This window comes from Mus caroli, unplaced genomic scaffold, assembly GCF_978045245.1.
Source record: "Mus caroli unplaced genomic scaffold, Mus_caroli_1 scaffold_4, whole genome shotgun sequence".
Lineage (NCBI taxonomy): Eukaryota > Metazoa > Chordata > Mammalia > Rodentia > Muridae > Mus > Mus caroli.
Window position 1 is genome coordinate 33015399 of NW_028227259.1, and position 20252 is coordinate 33035650.

Consider the following 20252-nt stretch of genomic DNA (forward strand, 5'->3'; position numbering starts at 1 on the left):
CTGAGCTTAAATTAGCCGAGTTGACTTTTGCAGCTTGTAATCAAAGGCTGAGTGCAGCTGAGTTCCCCCAAATGTATCTGAGTCGGCTGGGGCTTCTTCTGCAGAACACCTCGAGGGACCCTGGTCTCTGAGCATACTTTGAGGAATGCTGACCAAAATGAGAGCCAAGTGGGATTCCCCTGAACCTTTGACCCAACCAGAGACAGAACCCTGGAGAAGTCCCACCTTTACCCCAGCCTCAAAGCCATGGAGGAACCCAGCACCTGTCTCCTGGTCTCCACTGAGACAAGGCTCCCATAATGACCCTCCTCCCCACTGCCACCCAGAGTTGAGAATCACTGCAGCTGGCTGCAGCCTCAAACCAAAACATAATTAAGGGATGGAAATGATCCGTCTTGTCAGACGAAGGTGGGAGGAAGAACAGAAAACGTGCATCGAAAAATCTGTTGCTTGATTGGGGTAATGCTGCTGGCAAATCGGAAGAAGGCTTCAAAGAAATGAGACTTTGAGACATTCTCAGGAGTCAGGAGGGAAATGGAAAGAATTTTCCAGAAACGCCAGGTGCTCCTCACCCCAAGAGGAGAGTGACCCTATTTCAAGATTTGGGTTCGGATTTCATACAAGATGCCAAGCCCCATCCCAGGTGTACCTAAAGAGCAGCTTCCAGAGTTACCCACTCATTTACTCACAAAGGCCTGTAGAGCACCTGTCATTACACAGGTGCAGAGGACAGTAGCAACTTGTCCCTGCCCTGCTGGAACCTGTGATATAGAAAGGAGAGTAGCATCCAGTGCTGGGGATGAAGGGAAACTTCTAGTTGGTGTGGTGTGTCACCATGGGTGTGTGTGTGGCAGGGGGAGCTGGCTCTCTGGCAGCATAGAGGACACTGATGGAAGGGACCAGCAGACAAGACAGAGTTCACAGAGGGGCAGAGGCAGAAGGGCTAACTTCTCCCTTTACAGGTGAGGAAAGTGAACTCCAGCAAAAAATCCTGGTTCCTTAGAATCTCATTCACTGTTCTTTCCCCCTGTTCCAGGTGTGTGTGTGTGAGTGTGCGTGTGCGTGTGTGTGACTATTTCATTCACCTCTATATCCATCTGTAATCCAGGCTGGCTGTGATGTTGCCATGAATTAAGATGTTTATAGAAATGAAAACTGAAAAAAAAAAAAAAAAGAAAAAGCCTGGGGGAAGAAGTTAATCTCTATGTGGCAGGGGGTGGCGGGGGGGGGGAGTGAGAGGGGCGGTCTGGTTTCACAAGGTTAATGTCTTGATTTTTTTAAATCCCTTTTCTGTTTTATTCAAAGAGGATTTGGTGTTCCTAGTCCCAGCTGGGAGCTTAAGAAAACAGAACAGTGATTCTCAGCCTGCTGCCCTACCCCTGCAGCCCTAGAGCTCACTTGCTGGACCTGAGGACAGGGATGCTTAGAACCTGACCTAGGCTCAGGCCAGCTCCATGCCACAGTTCCCTGCTCTGTCTCAGCCTCTGTCCAGAAGTGTCCCTTTCTGTCCTTCCCCCAGCTGTTGGAAAGATAGCTGGCCTGAAGAGACAAAGGGCTCAGACATCAGAGGTAAGACAGGATTGCTAATGGGAGCCGTGAGGGGACCTGTCTGACAGTGGAGGGACAACCACAACATTTTGTAAGGACTCTGGTGTCTACAGAGAGGAGAGAGACCACAGTGTGTTGTAGGGATTGTGTGGGTACTGCCACGCCCATCTACTGTCTGAGGAAGCCCCAAAGCTATCTGTCATCTGTGGAGGAGTGGGGAAGACCGCATAACCACATATGGACAGATATGATAAAGAAAACACCCGAGCTTGGGAAGCACATGTCTGCACATATCTGGCAATCTCATTGGCAATTGGATGGAGGCCTTGATGTAGCCATTTGTCTGCCCCAACCAAGCCACTGGGAATCAGCTACCCTTTACAGCCCTACTCCTTCAGTCCTACAAGGTCCTTTACCCCCAAATACCAGGTGAGAACCCCCTTATGAAGATGTTGCACCTCACAGAGTAGCAAAAGAATAGATGGGGGTCCCCATCCACCCTAAACATGGTCCCAGGGATTTTGATGCCAACAAACAACATTTTTCTCGGTGGGAAACAGCATGGGGGTGGAGCGCAAGGAAATCCACACGCTGGGGTCACGTCAGCCTGGCCCTGGCCCTAGTTAGGCCTGCTTCATCATCTGTTAGAGACTCTGGATCAGCTCGGTCCTCACCACACAGCATCCCCTCCTGACAGGTCCTAGACTTCTCAGCGCTGCTGAGACCCCTGCTTGGGCTTTCCACAGCTCACCATTCCAGGAGAGGCCCAAGGAGTCTCTCTCCCAGCCAGGCCTCCTCAGCCTCAAGCTGGCTTTCTTTTGGGGCTACAGGGCTGGACTGGCTTTTCCCAGCTCTTCCCAAAGGAGGAAAGAGAAGCCTGAGTCAGTGTCCTCCTTGTCCCATTTTCTTGGGGAGAAGAGGCCATGACTCCCCTCTTGGAAGCTGGGGTAGGGGAGAGACTTAGGCCATCTTGCATGACCAAGAACTCAGTCTTCATCCTCCTGCTGCCTTCTTGGATCTTCTCTGGAAAATCAGGGCAGTGCAGTCTGGACAGGAGGTCTTTCGGGACTCGATTTATCACTCATTGATTAACAAACCAAGGGGTGAAGGGCATAGTAATAAAGGCAGAGAAGGGCCATGAGGCCTGCTGGGTAACTTTCTTCTAAGCCTCGGGGCTGAGGCTCAGTCCCTTCCCCAGGGTAGTGGCAGGCCATCATCAGACACCCATGGGCGTCTGGCAGCCGCTTTCCCACTTGTCCTTTCAGGTCCAGCCAGTTACAGCTCATTCCTTTGGCTCACATTGTTCCTTAACGACATCACTTTTTCCATGTCCCTGATGGCTGTGCCCTTCTGCCTGAGCGCTGCCTCCCAGCTGACCTCCATCTCCCTGACATGCCGTGGTTTCTATGGTTCACTGGACCACACGTATCATCTCTGGATGAGCAGAGATCTATGCTCTCATGGCCTGGATATCCCACCCCCACCTTGGGCCCCTCCCAGTGGCAACCCTGGTCCATATGGGTAGGATGACCCCATCCCCTTCAGGTCTCTGAGGGCCCCTGGATAGCCATTCTTCTTCAGGCACCAGCTCAAAGCCCCAACAATATCCTTTGGCTCTGCACAGACACGGAGACCTTCTGAGTCCCTGCCTGGGCTGGGTGCCCGAGCTCTGTGCCAAGACAGCTCTGCCTCCCTTCCTCATCTCCACCTTCAGTGGGTCCAGAGCTGTTCCCTGATGGTTTTGTCCCTGAGCAGCTGTGTGAGCTAGAGTCACCAGGTCTTGCTCACATCTAGGACCTGCTTCCCACCTGAAGCTGAGCATCTGTCCAGCCATGGGAAACGCTGGTACTGATTCTTGGACCTGCCCGGCGCCTTCCGTTCAGAGCTCCTCATTCATTCATGTGACTGCATTTTTCTGAGCTCTAGCTGTGTGCCAGCCCAGCGTTAACAGCACCTTCTGTTCTGATTCCCCTGTTGTTGCCTGGCTCTGCCCTCAGTCATTTTCTAGTGAGGGAGCGTGGCGGAGAGGGAGAAGCACAGGCTGGAGCCAGACTGATCACGGATTGAATCCTGCTTCACTGAGAACTCTGACAGTCACTCCAATAGTTGTCCGTGGCCGCCTCTGCAGGGCCGGGTGGCCCCATCCCTCTGCTGTCAGGAGCACCAGCATATGCCTATTTCTGTTTCTGGTTTAAAGACAAGAACAAGACCCGTACATTTGGCAGAATGGCAAAGGATATGAATGGCAGAGAGAACAGCCTTGAAGGAGCCTTAAAGGGGTAAGGTGACTAGGGCAGGGCACGAGATCATTCTGGGGGCGAGGAAGAGCCAAGAAGGCCATGATCTCACTTGTGACACTACAGCCAGACACCCTAAATACTACTTTTTCCGTGTCCCCCCCAGCCTCCGGGTAGCAGTCAAGGTCTCTTGAGCTGAGCTTGAGGTTGCCCCGCCTCCCAGGCTGGCCTTCTTGTCTGTCACCAGTAGCAGCAGATGGGAACAAAGTGGGGTCCTCCTCACAGCCACTCTCTTGGAAAGTGGTGAGCAGTTGCTGAGGAGCAGGAAGCCCAAACCTGAATCAGCCTGCCACCTTCTCCCTCTTCTCCCCTCGGTCCCTCCCAGGAGAAGCATCTTTCCTCTGACCCACTCCCCGGTCAAGGTTGTTTTTCTCCACGGTCCCCACTGTGGATGCTCAAGGGCCATTTGCGGCCTCACAAGGACTGGCTGCTGATAAGAGAGAACAGAGTTCCTCTCAGAGGACAGACCAAGGGCCTTGTCTAATTGCGTGGGCACCAGTCATCTGAGATCACCAAGGTCAGAAGAAGCAGGAAGTCAGGTGCCACCCTGCAAAACCACCCTGCTCCAAAAGCCATGACTATGACCATCAGCACAGAGGAGATGGCTGTGCAGCAGAGCAGCTCCAGTCCCCACTGCTAACGGCATCTTCATAGAATCACCAGAGAAATGGTTGCGCTCCATCTCCAGCCTCTGCCGGCCAGCCTGTTGAGTTTGGGTCACACCAATGACTTGGTACCAGCTCAGAGTCCCAGGGCTTCGGTGCCAGAAACTCCCTTCTCATCATCCTTATAACATCTAAATGCTCTCAAAGGGGATTCTGCCCTAGGGAAAGGAAGTGTTGTGTGGACCAGTGGACAGGTAGCCACTGGATGGCTAGCATCTCTCCTGGCCCCGCCTTGCTCACCCTTAATTTCCAGAACCCTCTCCCCTCTCTTCTTTATACTTACACATGATCCTACTTCCTTGATAAACCTGGGACCTAGATGCCACTAAAGTGTTCCTTTTCATAAAAAAGTCATGGATGCTTTGGAAAAACTCATTTCATAAAATTCCTAGATAAAAATACAAATACAAATAATATATAATTACTCCAGTTATTTTTAAAAACATGGTCTGATGGGGGTGAAGAAATGTCTCATTGGTTCAAAGCAGATGCTACTCTTGCAGAATGCCCAGGTTCGGCTCCCAGCACCTACATGGAAGCTCATTAGTATTTAAATCCCAGCCTAGGGGACCTAACCCTTTCTTCTACATTAGGGATAAGCACACGTGGTGCACATACTTAAGTGTAGACACATGCTCATACACATAAAATAAAAATCAATAAAGCCAAAAGAACTTGATCCTGGAATACATGTTCCCAAGTTTGGATATTTTGGGATATTTTAAACAGGTGAGGGAGGACACATACACATGAGGGGGGGGAGGGAGAGAGAGAGAGAGTATATGTGTGTGTTGTGCATATGTATGTGTGTGTGTTATGTATGTGTGTTTGTGTATGTGAGGGTTTGTATATGTGTGTGTGTAGGTTTGTGTGTTTGTGTGTGTATGTGTGTTTGTGTGTGGTGTATGTGTATGTGTGTGGTATATATATATATATATGTTTGTATGTGGTGTGTGTTATGTATGTTTGTGTGTATATGTATGTGTGTGATTGTGTATATGTATGTGTGTGTTTGTGTGTGTATATGTATGTGTGTGTTTGTGTCTGTATATGTATGTGTGTGTATAAGTATGTGTGTGTGTGCAAATGCATGTGGAAGCTGAAGGACAACCTTTACTGTCCATCTTGTTTTTATTGTTTTTGTTTTAAGACAGGGTCTCCCACTGGCTTGTAACTCATAGAGTAGGCAAAGCTGGTTGGCCAGTGGAGTCCAAGGATCTGTTTATCTCCACCTCCCCCACACTGGGATCACAAACATGCACTATCCAGCCTGGTTGTTGTTAATGTAGATTGTGGGGCTAGAACTCAGCTCCCTGTGCCTGCAAAGCAAGAGGCTTACTGACTGACTGTCTCTCTAGCCTATCAAACAGGTTTCTTATGAATAACTTTAACCTAGATGAGACTCTACAGTGACTAGGGTTTCAAGCTTGGAATGGATCCTCTCTAGTCTGACATGTTCGCTTGAGTACTTGGAAGCTAAGGTACAAGTTCGACAAGTATTCTCTTCAATGAAGTTCAGCTCTTCCGTGGCAGAGCTCAGTCTTGGCTCAGGGTTTTGAGCCTCCCACTCCCACCCCCCACCCCAGTGTGGTTTCCACATTGCTAGGGTCCCCGAGGCAGCCTGAGACCACTTTGGAAGCATCCTTGGCCTTAGAAGAGCCCGCCAGGCCTGTTCCCAGGCGGCTTTGATGTCCCTGCTCACACGTGTGTCTGGCTCACACGGCTGTCCCATTGGGCTGCTGCAAGGGGCTGATTAGGTGTAATTGCTTTGCTGGGAGCGAGCTATCTACTTAATAGAATCAGCTTCCAGTAATTAGCCTGCCACAGGCCCATTTCCTTTGCTGAAGCCCCAGGGCTACTGGGCATGTTGCATGTTGGACCTCTGCAGGTGGCGGCGAGTAGGGTGGATGTGGGTGGGCGCTGGGATTGGTTTGAGGGTAATCAAGAGAAGACAGCATTGGGGAGATTGAGCAGCAAGAACTCCAGAACAGCCCTTCTGGAGGCTGAGAGCCAGGGACTTACAGCATTCCAGACTGGAGCATAGACAGACTGCTCCAGCAATGTTAAGAGTGAACCCACTTGAATCACAAAGGGCATCTATCTCGTCTAACCCCTGAACCCAATACACTCATTTCTTGTAGACATACTATGTGCTGGGCCTGGTACTAGCTCCAAGAATCTTTCTAAAACAGAGCAATTAGACTATGCTTGCATGCTCTCTTGACCATGAGGTCATTGCCACCCCGGCAGTTTGTGCCTTCCTGGGAGACATAGAGGGCACTCCATCTTATGCTGTGCTGATTGTTGGTGCATCATCCCAAAGGTCACTGGTCCCCTCTTGGCCCCACAGGACAAAGCTAATCCGTCCTGTGTGACAGCTCACATGCCCCCTGTCTCCTTCTCCAGGCTGAACATCCCAAGTCCTCTTGCCCGTGCTATGAACACCAACTTGGCAAGGTCCCTCATTAATCTGGCTGACAGGCCTGGATCCTGCTCTTGTTTGTCAATTCGTGGCTTCCAATGCAGTCTGGGGCTCCATGTCCAGCTCAGGGTCCTGCCTGAGCCAGAACAACTGCAGTCTTGGACAGCCCCAGGTCCCCCTTAAGCATGCCAACTCCAGGAAGGGCTACGGTGGCATTTTGCCCCCTTCCATTAAGGAGAACACATTCACAGCCTGCTTGTGGGAGCAGAGTCACCACTTTTCCTGTTCCCCTGTCCCAACACACACACACACACACACACACACACACACACACACACACACACACATGCTCGCCCTGCTGTGCCTGCCTGCCCAGCACCACTCAATACTCACTGGCTGATTAATCATTGCGAGTGCTATTATAATTATTGTGTTTGGTGCTGAGAACGGGCTGCCTCTGCTTCTCAGAAGCCATAAACCTGCAAAGAAGGATTTCAAGATTTGTGAGCTGTTGATGACATCTCTGGCCTCCCTTTTCTTCAGCAACTCTGTGTTTATCCGGAAAGATGGGCCATGGCCACTCTAGAATCTCTCCAGAAGACCATCTGGGGGGTCTTGCTATGCAAGTTGCAAGAACAGGGACTTATCTTGTGGCTATAGATAGGGCAGCCAGCGGCGGAGCTGGGCATGAGTCCCAGCTCTGGCCCTGTGTGCTTCAAGGCCTGGAGGTATCTGTGCCCCTTGTCAGGCCTTGGTTTCTTCAGAGTACTAGAGGTCTAAGGATTTCTCTGGCTTTAATTGTGTAGTTTAACGAAAGAAAAGTGAATGGGTAGAGTGGAAAATGTAAAGGCTTAGAAATTCAAGGATGGGGAAGAGACCAGGACAGAGACTGAAACAGTAAAGCTCACAACACCTGCACACACGGGCACACGTGCACACATGCCCATGCCCACATACAGCAGACTGAAGAGGAGTCTTACCCGTTGGCCTGCCTGTGATCTCAGTAATGGCTGAGTCCCTCCAGTGTCCCTGCTTCAAGGGTGAGACTGCAGAAGTTCTAAAGAAGAAAGGGAAAGGGAGAGAAGGAGGAGTCTTCAGAGAAAATAGGGAGGCCTGGAAACTACATGGAAATCAGAAAGTGAGTAACAGGCAGCGCTGAGGAGGAAGTGGGCAAGCTCCCACACTGCCAGAGAGAATAAAAACCAAGATAGCCAGCTGAGGACAAGCAGCAGGATTTAGTAACACACAGGGGGCGGATACACTGTGGCCACTTCTGGGTATGGGTCCTAGCTGCACCTCCCAGCACATTCTCAAGCACCCATGGATGGGGATGCTCACGGCAGGTAGACTGCAGCCAGGAGAAAGGAGGGCTGTCTCGTGTGAGGGAGGAGGGGCCGGGCAGCCTAGACTCAGGACTTAATCTTTATGCAAATGCTGACCAGGAGCAAACCTGAACACCCCCCCCCAGCAGTGTTTCTGAGAATAACTGGTCCTCCGTCTTATTAGACGCCAGGATTTTGCACCCTTTGAGCTCTCAGATTGAGACAGCTGTTTCCCTCGGCCAGCTAAAGCAAGGCTAAGAGGGCCAGGTGTCTAGCTTTCCAGCCCAGTCCTCTCCTCATCGCCCACAGAGTCCCTGCTTTGCTAAAAGTTGCCTTTTGTGTTTGACTTGGGCTTGAGATGTTAAACAAACAGTGGCTCTTGACAAACGCAAGCCATTGCTGTGGGACCAGTTATGCTCTAAAAGCCAAGCTAATCCCCAACTTCACTACCTCCGGAGATACACCAAGAAACCTCTCAGCCGCACCCAACACCTACTGTCCGGGGCTATGGCTGGTGCGGCATCCCATGGCAGCCAACTGTGTTTCTCTGCCTTTGCTCCTGAGTCCTGGTTCTCTTAGTACTCCAGCCTTCCCCTGGCTCATATTGAGGTGGCTCTGGAGTCCCTCCCCTTCCCCTTGCTTCTCTGAAGCCCTGGCTCTCACTGACCCTCCTAGGTGACTAGAGCCGGCAGGAAGGGCTCAAGAAAAGTTTGTAAAGTACCTTCTCTGTGCTGGCTGTTGTGCAAAAGCTCACTCCTATGAGTGAGGTAGGAAAGGCTGGTGGGGACCTATGGTCTGCTCTAGACAGGATAGACCAGAGGCTCTGGGCTAGCTCTGAACTGATGGGTCAGGCCTTAAACCAGGTTTGTCTGACTCCAGGTCAGCTTCTCCACTCCATCTCTCACTGGCCTTGCCCCACTCTCCAACCAAGCAGTCCACACAGCAGGGATCAGAAGTAGTGGGATGGAGTGTCTCTGTGCCTCCATCCCTGAAGCCCACACCTTCCATCATTGTAAAATGGACAAGGGCATCGTCAGAACGTGTCAAAAATAGGAACCAAAGGGTATAGGGAACTTTCGGGATAACATTTGAAATGTAAATAAAGAAAATATCTAATAAAAAAAATAGGAACCGAGGCAGAGAAAAGCCACTCTGCTTCCCCGATTCAGCCAGCAGCATTAATTCCCAAGCCCAAGACTCGGGGCTGTCAGTTCACTTCCCCTCATGCCACATAGCCTGCTTCCTTAGCCCTGCAGAAGCTTGCCTCTGTCTTTGCCGTTCTCCTCCCTGGTAGGACTTGCCCCAGCTTGAGAAGAATCTTGTCTGTAGGAAGCAGGATTGCTGAAGTTTTTCTGTCCCAGACTCAACTGTCTGAGTCACTTTAACACCCAAGCAGCAGAGGCAGGACTGTTCCAGGCTGGGCCTGTGTCGAAATGTGTAGTGCAGCTTTGATGTACAAAGCATTATGGGAAGAATTGTATTCTAAAAGAATAGTATTGTCTCTACCCAGGAAAAGATATCAAGCCAGTGAGGGAGTCATGAGAGCAAATAAGCTACTTAGCAAGAGACTCAGACGTCCACAAAGGTACAAAGGAGCAGGTAGTTCAGATGTGGGGGAGGGGGACAGGAGGGGGAAGGGCTTCATGGAGCCTTAGAGCTGGGTCTTGAAGCCTGAATGAATATATGGTTGGCAGAAGAAAGAGGTGAAGTACCAGTTTTTCAACTTATGGGAACCCTGGAGACCTGGGAGTCTCAGGGAACATGGGAGAACACAGATGTATTGGGAGCTTACAGATGGACAGAGAGGCATGCTAAGCTGGAAATGACTGTGTGTAATGTTTAGTATACAGTGGGGCATGGTAGCTAATGGTAAATTCCAAACAATTTACTCTAACCTTGTGGCAGTTGTTTTCCTCACAAACTAGTCTTCAAAGAAGTGGCTGTTTATCACCATTTTGCCTAATTCTCAAGAGGATGGATCAAACAGATGTAATCAGGCTAGGAAGGGCATGGGATGTTATAAGTGGAAGGCATGCTGATATTTTCTGGTCTGAATCCACCACTTAGGGATGTGGCAAGGGGACAGCTGACCTCCAGTGCTGCTGCAAACACAGGCAGAAACAGGTTGACTTTGAGCAGGTGTGGGCAGGTCCGAGGGTCCCGTGCAGAAGGTACTGAGGTATGCTCTTGGGTCTTTGATGCAATCCAACCCAGCTCACCAGGAAGAGGATGGCTGAAATCGTGCCTGCTGTCCCAGAGGTTGATCAGAAACCTTGACTGTGCTCCTCTGTCCCAACCCTCCCTCTGCAAGAGACAGGCTGGACAGGGGAACGCAAGCTGCCCTCCAGGACTCAGGACATGCAATACAGGTATTCTGATCCTGGATATAACAGAAGCCTGTAAGCATTGCTTCCTTCTGTAGGACCCTCACTACCTTTCTCAGTACTGTCCAGGCCTCAGTTTCCTTATCTGTAACATGAGAAAGCTGAGCGAGAGGACATCTGAGAATCCTTTAGTTCTCAAGAACTACAAGAACAATTAAATTAATAATAAATATTTTGTCCCAAAGACAGCTTTCCCCTTCCCTAAATCTCTTTTACTTAATAATACTGCCTTTCATTTGTATAGCAGTCTGGGGTTGGCAGCCGGAAGTGGGAAAAACATGACAGCATCCCCGCTAAAGCCCACCCCTAAGGAAGTCACTTGCACAGACAGACAGATCTTGGGAGTAAATGGTTCCTGGGAGGATCCCGACTGTGAACCAGCACATCAGAAGCGCATGGGATTCTGGGAATGGCATGGCTCTTCTTCCTGAAGCCAAAGGATGCCAGGGACAAAGATCCCCAACAGGCCCACAAGGCCAAGGAAAGACCTTCCTTTGTGGGGAGAGGAGGCACAGGTCCCCTCATCAAGGTGTGCTGGTCTAGACACCTGAGTCTTAAAAAAAAGTAAAGGTCACTAGAGAACCTCACCTATTTTCCTTGCAAACATGTGACTTCCTTTGATTCCTCACAGCCAACTGCTCAGGAGATTAATACATAATGATCAAACCCATTTTACAGGTGGGGAAAGAAAGGCTCAAGGACTCAAGGAGAAGACTGTCAAGGAGAAGAATGTGAGCTCGAGAAACAGACAAGAAGTCTCTTCCCAACTCAGTGACCCTGGGTGATTGTATTGCTGTTAGCCTCAGTTTCTTCATCTACAAAACAGTCGTAATTAGAAGTAAACCTACCTTTGAGGACCAAGGAAAAGATTAAGGTCACAGGTATAGCATACTCCGAAAGATACAAGGTTGCATCCTTGTGGACTGAATGGGCAGGTAGCTCTTCTGGGGTGCTTTTGGATACAAAGTGGTATCTGGCAATGACATCCCAGCCCAGAATGTGGCAGATGGTGCCCCCCCCCCACCCTCTGCTGGCTACCTCCTGAGCCATGGGTTTTGGGTCTATTCCACAACTCTCTGCGCGGCCTATGCCAGGGTCCTGTGAAGGGCTGTTTGACCCTTCTTGGCACTGGGATTTGCATTCCGATCATTCTGCTCTCTCAGCCCATCCATGTCCAGTGCTGTTTGGAGCTGAGTAAGGCCCCAGGGATCATCTGCCATGACAACTCATGGCAGAGATAAGGACAGGAGGCTCCAAGAGGTGCAGGGACGCTTTGAGTTCCCACTACCTGGCCAGTTTCCTCTTCAGTGCCACAGACACCAGGTTGACAGATGAAGAAACTAAGGCAGAGGGACCCCTATGCCAGTTCCTTCAGTCCGTCAGAGAGTTACCAGATCTGGATGCCCTTACCCCACCCCCAGTTTTAGCTGGATCCCCAATCCTGTTCTGTGCTACAAGGTGGCATCCTATGTTTTCTATGTTGCAACGCCCAAATCAAGCCTGTTGTGCTGGTGTAGGGCAAGGGCCATCAATATCAAGATGGGGTAAGTGGCCACAGCCACCAGCCTAGGCTTTCTCAGCCAGTCCCCAGTGCCTGGTGCTAACCTGGGAGGGACTCAGTGTCCGGAGAGAAAGCTCTCCCTTGGGTATTGGCTCCTGTGTGTCCTGAGCCACAGCAGATTCCTGCCAGTTTCTAAGATAAGCCAAACGCTGGAGCACAAGAAGGGTCATGTGACCTGAGTGGGGAGGACTGAGCCCTGGTCTTTTCCCCAACTCTCTAAGTGTGTCCTATGTGTCAGCTCACCTCCTATGCCTCAGGTTCCTTATCCATGGGCTAAGGATTGAGCCAGTGGGACCCAAGGTCCCCTCCAGCCTCAGCACTATGACTGGGGCAAGGGTAGAGAAAAGGGATTGCTTTTGGGGGCTGGGCGTCTTGCCCTTTCCGCCCCTTTTCAGGACATTTGTACTCCAGCACTCACAAGTTGCCCCGTCTCAGTCTGTCCCTCTCTTTGCATCGTTTGCACCTCTTTTTCCTGACAGATCCCTCTTTTCCTGGGTCTGTGTGGTTAGTCTCCTCCATCACACACACACACACACACAGAGGCCCCTACCCTGGGTCCTCTCCCTTCCCTGTAGTTATCTGTTTTCCTGCCCAGTTTTCTCTGGGGCTGGAGGGCTGGATCTCTGTCTCTCTGTCTCTCTCTGTCTCTGTCTCTGTCTCTCTCTCTCTCTGTCTCTTTCTCTGTCTCTCTGTGTCTCTGTCTCTGTCCTCTCTCTCTCTCTCTCTCTCTCTCTCTCTCTCTCTCTCTCTCTCTCTCTCTCTCTCTCTCTCTCTCTCTCTCTCTCTCTCTCTCTCTCTCTCTCTCTCTCTCTCTCTCTCTCTCTCCCTCCCTCCCTCCCTCTCCCATCTTGCTCACCCCCCCCCCCAGCTCTCGCTCTCCCTCTCTCTCGCTCTCTCTCTCCCGCCTCTGTCCTGCCCGGGTTCTCCCGCTTGCTCCCCCTTCCCCCCCCCGCCCTCGGCACGGCTCCCCAGTCCTTATTTGGCTGGGCGGGAGGGCAGGCGGGAGGTGGCGGCCCGCGGCCGGGGGGCGGGCGCGGGGGCGGGCGGAGGAGGGTGGTGGGTGGTGCTGAAGGGACAGCTCCGCGGCGGCCGGCAGCGGCGGCGGCGGTGGCGGCGGCGGCGGTGGCCCCGGGGTGCGGAGCTGGTGCCCGGCGTGGAGATCCGCGAGCGCAGCCATGCCCCAGGCCGCCTCCGGGGCAGCAGCGGCGGCGGCGGCCGGGGCCGGGGCGCGGGCCGGAGACGCCGGAGGGCCGGCGAGGACCCGGGAGGGACGATGAAGCGGCAGAATGTGCGCACGTTGGCTCTCATCGTGTGCACCTTCACCTACCTGCTGGTGGGCGCCGCGGTGTTCGACGCACTGGAGTCGGAGCCGGAGATGATCGAGCGGCAGCGGCTGGAGCTGCGGCAGCTGGAGCTGCGGGCGCGCTACAACCTCAGCGAGGGCGGCTACGAGGAGCTGGAGCGCGTCGTGCTGCGCCTCAAGCCGCACAAGGCCGGCGTGCAGTGGCGCTTCGCCGGCTCCTTCTACTTCGCCATCACCGTCATCACCACCATCGGTAACTACACTCGCCGCGCTGGCGGGGGACGGGGGCGGGGACCTGGGATGCTGGGGAGCCGCCCCGGCTGAGGGGTCCCTGCGGAGCGGGGCGGGTCGCCGAACCCGCGCGCTCCCAGTGGCCGGGGCTCAGCCCGGTGTGTCTACTCTGTGGGGACCCCTGACTTTAACCTGTCTCCAGTCCGGCCAGCCCTAAGTTGGCCTTGCCGGGCTGTGCGAGGACCCCAGGGGACTTAAGTGTGTGAGAGGGACAGGAGCGGCCGGCCGAGGCTCGGGAGGAGGGGTGTGGCCGGGCTAGGCCCTGGGGCTGGGCATCCAGAGTAAGCGGCCCGAGAGAGCGCCACTCCTCCGTGTCCCTGACGCTGGGCTTGGGCACCCGGGTGTCCACACCTGCTGGGTGTTGGGGAGGCACGTAGATGCCGGAAAGCTGCACTCCGCGACACACGGGGCCACTCTCTAACTGCGACTGAGTGCTGCTAGGGAGGGGGGTGGGTTGCGTGTGTCCGTGTGGGTGTGTGAGTGTGAGTGTGTGTCCACCTCCATGAGTTTGGGCTGCACCAGACAGGGCCTGTAATTCTCTGAGAGCAGCAGATCAGGGGCTGGAATCCAGATTCTGTCCTGTTAGCCTTCTTCCCCAGTGTCCCAGTAAAACAGTCACCTCACAGGAATGGCTCCACTTCTTTTCCAAAACCAGTGCAGATCATGCTGTAGGAGGCCACACGCACACCCAGCTCCTCTGAGAACATGGCACACAGGTACACACACACACAAACAGAGAGAGAGAGAGAGCACAAATAGATGTCTGCCAGGAAAAGCACCTCAAGCCAGGCCCTTTGCCGTGTTGCTGAAGTGTCCAACCAGGATTACACAGTGTAACCATTCCCAGGACCCTGTGATTTGCAGCCCAGCTCCACCACTAACCCTCTGCATGACCGACCTTGGTCAAGTTCCTTCTGCTGTCTGGATCTTGGGCTCATGTCCCAACATGTAGAGGTTGGCCAAAATGATGTCAAGGGCTCTTCCCAGCCCTGACGTGCTTGGACTCTGAGATTGGGAACCCACCTTGCCCCAAAGCCATTGGGATGCCTCCGGGAGCTGATTCCTCCCTCTTCCCCATCCCTTCTCATCCTGACCCCCACCCCCTTGCCTTGGCCCAACTCCCAGGGACTCATTGCCATTTGGCAAAACCCATAACAAGATGGCAGTGTTTTCCTGGGAGTCAACAGGAGAGGAAGTGGGCAAAAGACAGAGCTGGACACTGCCTATCCACTGCAGAGTGCTGCTCTGATGTTCTGTTGCTCTCCAGCAGTGGGGAGAGGACTCCCAGATACCACCTAAAGGACAGATTTGGTCTGGGCCCCTTCCTTCACATCCCACTGACACTTGCCTGGGTTTAACAGCAGGTTAGCACTCTGTAAATCAGAGTGGGGGCCTCTGTACGCCTCTCTCCCTCTGCCCACACCAATTCCCCAATTAGTACAACTCTCTTCTAAGTCCCCCAGTCCCCAGCTTCTCAGTAACCTCCCAGCTGACCTCCTTGCTTCAGCCTTATCGCCACAGCAAGCAACATCTCCTGGACAATACTCCCAGAAAAGAAAAAAAAAAAACAAAGCCGAGCTGCCCCAGCCCCCTTCACCAAAGCCGGCACAGCTCCCCACTGCCCCATGCTCCTCACCCTGACTCCACCTCCATGCCTGACTTTATTTACTTACTTGGTTGACCTCCTTCTACAGCCTCCAAATCACCTCTCAGAGAGCACTTTTACGTGTTTATATCCAACACATCTTTTCTTCTGACTCCCCTTTGCTATCCAAGCTAGCCCCCTGGATCCAGTTTAAGCCCACCCCCCTCACTAAGCCTCGCAGGTCCACTGCCCTTGAAGGCTGCAGCAGGATTTGCTGGCCTCTTTTATTTATGTCTTAAGGGGTGTGCTTTGTTTTGCTTTTTCCCCATGCTGTCATGCTAACATCCATGTAGGCAAAGCCCATCTCTGCACTTCTGAGAGCCAGCATGGTGTCCATCAGCCATGAGCAGTGGTGAATACTACTGATGGTTTAATGTGTACAGAAATGGCAGGCATTACCCTTCTCCTCCAACCCTGCCGTTACTTTCCAAATTGCCCATGGTTCTTACCTAGAGAGACACTAGAAGCTGGGGCTAGCAGCAGAACATCCTTCTATTGGTATTCATGTAGACAGTGCTGGTCAAGGAAAAGATGCAGCCTCAATTGCCTGCTCCCTGCCCCATCCAATCACCCATGGCGTTTTGTCACCTCTCAATTTGGTTCTGCCACCTAGGTGGAAGCTGTGCTTGAGGTAGTGGTTAGAGTGCCTGGAAAGGGGCTCTATGTGAGAATGTTACCAGCTTCTTCTTGACCCATCTGCCTCCTCGGGACCATCTTGTGGCCAATCCCTCACGATAAGACTGGATAAGTGAGAGAGCCTCTCACTCAGTCAGCCTCTAGTGGCCACAGCGGTGTTAGTGCTTGGTTGGATCTCAGCCTTCACAACTCAGCGTGGTTACCAGATTAGGGTTACCAGATTGTTAGCTGGGTTAGTCAGAGCAGTGGGCATGGGTCAGGGAAGGGAAGGGAAGAGATCTCCTGCCCAGAGCCACCATGCTGATGGGCAGCGGGCTCAGAACGGGAAGCTGGGACTTCTGACTCCACACCCAGGGCTGTGTCCCTGCTGGGCTCTTGGCCGCTTCCTTTGCCTCCATATGTTATGAAGCCCAGGCCCAGCCAGGCCTGGCAGAACTACCAAGTGCCTAGTGATGCCAGCTTGCAGGATACTCACAAGCAGCCCTGATTGGTTGAAGGTCAGCAGGGTCCAACTTAGTCACTCACCTGGTTAGTCACATCCTCCACTCCCACCCCCTCATTCCTGGCCTCACAGCTAAGGGAACCCTTCCTTCCCTGCTCCCCAAGTTCACCAGACACAAATGGAAACTCTTTCCTTGGGAAACCTCGCCCTCCCTAGCTGTTGAGTCATCAGACTCCTCCAGGCCCCTACCCCCTCTATTCATAGCCCAAAGCTGTCAGAGCAGGAAGGGGCCTGGGGATCAGCTGGTGCCGTGGCTTCTTCCTACAGAGAAGGCATGGGGCGGGGTGGGGGAGGGGGGAGGATAAGTGTCACACAGAAGGGTTCAAAATCTGACTTCCAGCATCCCCACCCCCGCCCCAGCCTCGAGCCTCTTTACCTGTTATTATTTGTTTAATTCTATTTACATATTTTGTGCTGCTGAGGATGGACTCAGGACCTCCTGTGTGCTAGGCAAGTGCTCTACCACTGAGCTCCTTGGTGCTATTTTTATCACCACGGTAGCCACCATAGTAATGGCAGCCTTCCTTTATTATCTACGCTCTGGCAGGCTCTATCCGGGCACTTCATTTGTATTCCCTTGTTAAGTTCTGCCAGTCCTTCAAGACTGACCTTATTACCCCCACTTTCGGCTAAGCAATGGAAGACTCTAAGTCAGCCACTCACCCATGGCCTCAGAGCTTGACAGTAAAGCACCTGTGCAGACTCAATGGGCCTATTTGACTCTCTCTCTCTCTCTCTCTCTCTCTCTCTCTCTCTCTCTCTCTCTCTCTCTCTCTCTCGACAATTTCTTTATCCATCTTAAACCCAACCCAGACCCTTGGGTCAGGAGGCACCAAGATATCCAAGCTGGTGCATCCCTAGCCAGGCATCCCAGGAGAAGGGGCCTCTTGTGACAGCCTGCTGCTCTCCCACCACCTAATGACCCCAGAGGCAGATCTGTGCCTGACACCTGGGCATCTCGAGGAGATGTGGGGCTCACAGGTGCTGGTTCTCCCACAGCAGGCCTGGGAGAGACCAGGTTATTGATCTGCTGATGGAGCTCCGGCAGGAAGCCTGTGCTGTTGCTTTCTGGCTGCTAGCCCAACCCCCGTTGAGTGTGCAGCATGGTGACCCTGGGACTGAATTCAAGCAGGTGGCCCAAGAGGGCAACAGTGCCTTTTATGTCAGAAGTGGCCGGCCACTTCCCAAATCACAGAGCCAGCCACTCAAAGAGCTCAGTAACTTGCCCAAGGTTACCAAGCAAGTTGAGCACTTGATGAAACCCATAGCCAGCCTGCTCTCTTCACACCGTGCATCTCTCAGCATTGCCTGGCTCAATGCCCACAGGCTAGCCCCTCCATCTTCACTCCACAAACCTCACCTTGGCACCAGGGCTGTGGTTTCATCTGAACCCACCTTCTATCCCCTACCCTGCCTTGCCCGAGCTATTAAATCCTTCAGATCTCATCTTGTCAGTTATAAAACAAGAATGAAATTATCAGCGGGAAGCAATACTTTCATGCAAAGGACATGCCTGGTAGAGTCGATATTTAATACTATCTGTAATGTTTACTATCATTAATGTTACTGCTTAAGGAGTATGCCTTCCCCCACGGAGTCTCCCACGGGGGGTGGGGGGGACGGTTTTTTCTCTTTAGGATTACCATGGCAAAGCTACCTTCTTAACAAATAGGGTCAGTGAGGCAGGGGTGAGTGGTTCAGGGTAGCTACTTCATTTTTTGTCTTAGTCTCCCAAGATCCCCTTTTTCTTCCCCATGCCTGGAGCCTGCCTGACATGCAGGTTCAAAGGCTCTGCCACCTCTCCTGAGCAGGCAGACCATCAGAAAATTAGCGAGAAAGAGTGAAGGTCCTATGCTAATAGGAGAACCTGTTACAAATTGGAGGGAGACAGAAAAAAAAAATCTAGTTCCACCCAGCTCAGTTACTGGTCTCTATGACCCTCAGTTTCCCCCTTCTAAAAGTGGGTATATTTTGCCAGAGGTCCTCTTGCTTGCTCGCCTGTCCAGTTCCCACGCATTCTGGTGGGGACCTGGAGGTGTTGGAGGGAGCGGAGGCGAGGATCGGACAGAAATAGCAGGCCCACGCCTGGCCACCGCGGGGACAGGACAAACACAATAAGTAGTTTCAAAGGAAAACATAAACAAGCACAGATGAATGTAATGTGGATCACCACTCTAAACAGCTTTAGCTGGCAGCAGAAGCCATGGGTCTGTGCGTCGATTTTATAATAATGTTTAAAAACTGAAAATGATTTCCCTGTGGCCAGCCAGCAACCAGGGGAGAGAGCAATCTCTTAACAGAGGCCATGATCCTGCTGGTCTAGGCAACCCTCCACAGAGGACCCAGGGCGGACAGCTCCCCTCCCACCCTGCATCCTGGCCTTGGGCTCAGGAAACTGACATGTGTCTGCAGTAGGCCTGCTGTTCACTGCCAGTGTTCCCACACTGCCCTTGCTAAGAGAGGTTTGGAAATTTGCCTAAGACACTACAGAAATAAATGTCAGCCCCGGGACTTACCCCACCCCCAGCCAGGCCTGTAAGTGTTTGGGCATCTTTTTCCGAAAGCCATTCTTTCTGTGGAGTCTCTGTGATTTCTTCTATGTGAATCTCTGTAAGATATAGATGGGGTGCCAGGGTAAATGCAGGGCAGTTTGCCCAAAGAGGAATTAGCTCGAACCTCTTTTGTGCTCACGGGACTTGAGAAGGGTCTTGCTAAAGGTCGCACAGTTAGCATCAGAGCTGGGCTTGGAGCCCTGTTTCCTGACCCCTCTGATAGCCTCTGGTTCTCAGTGAGCCACGTGACAAATGCCTGTCGTGGCAGCACAGAGAGCAGTCGAGCACCCAGCTGCTGCCGCCACCACCTCCCAGGCCACGCATGCTCTCTTGCTGTTCAGAAACTGCTGGTGCTTGAACAGCTGCCAGGGGTCTCCAGGGACCTGCCCCTCACCTGGAGTTGCCCAGGCTGTGGCAACTGCCACCAGTCAATTCTTCACTTCCTCGTTTGCTAGTGTGTCTTAGTCATGGAGCAGGGCCAGGCCAAAGCTGGTTTTCTACCCTCACTTTTCACAAAAGATATTGCTTGCCTGCCTGCCTACCTGCCTGTCTGTTTGTTGAGACAGGGTCTCACTATATAGCTCTGCCTGGAACTCACTGTGTAGCGCAGAGTACAGGCCAAGTGCTGGGATTAAAGGTATGTGTCACTACTTCAAGCAAGGGGTGCCTTACCACCCCTTTACTCACTTCTGCTTCATCCAGTGACACAGTAAAGTCCCCTTAAAAGGGACTGGAAAGTAGGAACATGGCCTTGGTGCCTAGCACTAGAGGTCTCTGACTCTGTCTCTTGGTCTCTGCATGTGTGTGTGAGACTATCTCTTCCTCCCCACACTCTTCCTGCCCACAGAGGCAGACCTCTCCCTAGGGAGTTAGTGAGTGTCTGGCTTCCTATCTCCATGGAGTCAGGCATCACCCAGGGCTTCTCCTGGGATGGGCCTGCCCTGGGTGCCCTGATTTAAGTGCAAATTCTGAATGGGCAGCTTTCTTCTAAAACACAGCCTGAGAGTCTGCATTTGTAACAAGTCTCACGGGAACCCATGCTAGAGATCTACGAGCCACACTGCTTAAAGTTCAGTTAATTGTAAGTAATACAAAGATTCCAGAAATAGACACAGGCGTGGAGA

The 20252-nt window shown here is 52.4% G+C and overlaps 1 protein-coding gene and 1 long non-coding RNA gene across 2 annotated transcripts in view; one reads left to right on the top strand and one right to left on the bottom strand.

Annotated features, from left to right (window-relative positions):
* Window positions 1-1190: 1190 nt before the first annotated feature.
* Window positions 1191-13608, bottom strand: LOC110294546 (uncharacterized). Its single transcript, XR_003836716.2, has 3 exons — window positions 13527-13608; window positions 7913-7989; window positions 1191-3734 (listed from the first exon to the last, which is right to left on the bottom strand). It is a non-coding gene; the product is annotated as an uncharacterized LOC110294546 (long non-coding RNA).
* Kcnk3 (potassium two pore domain channel subfamily K member 3) overlaps window positions 13306-20252 on the top strand; it is a 35989-nt gene continuing 29042 nt past the window's right edge. Inside the window, exon 1 of the mRNA XM_021162848.3 lies at window positions 13306-13755. Within this exon, the coding sequence (XP_021018507.1) occupies window positions 13473-13755 (283 nt within the window). The 5' untranslated portion in view covers window positions 13306-13472. The remainder of the gene's footprint in view (window positions 13756-20252) is intronic.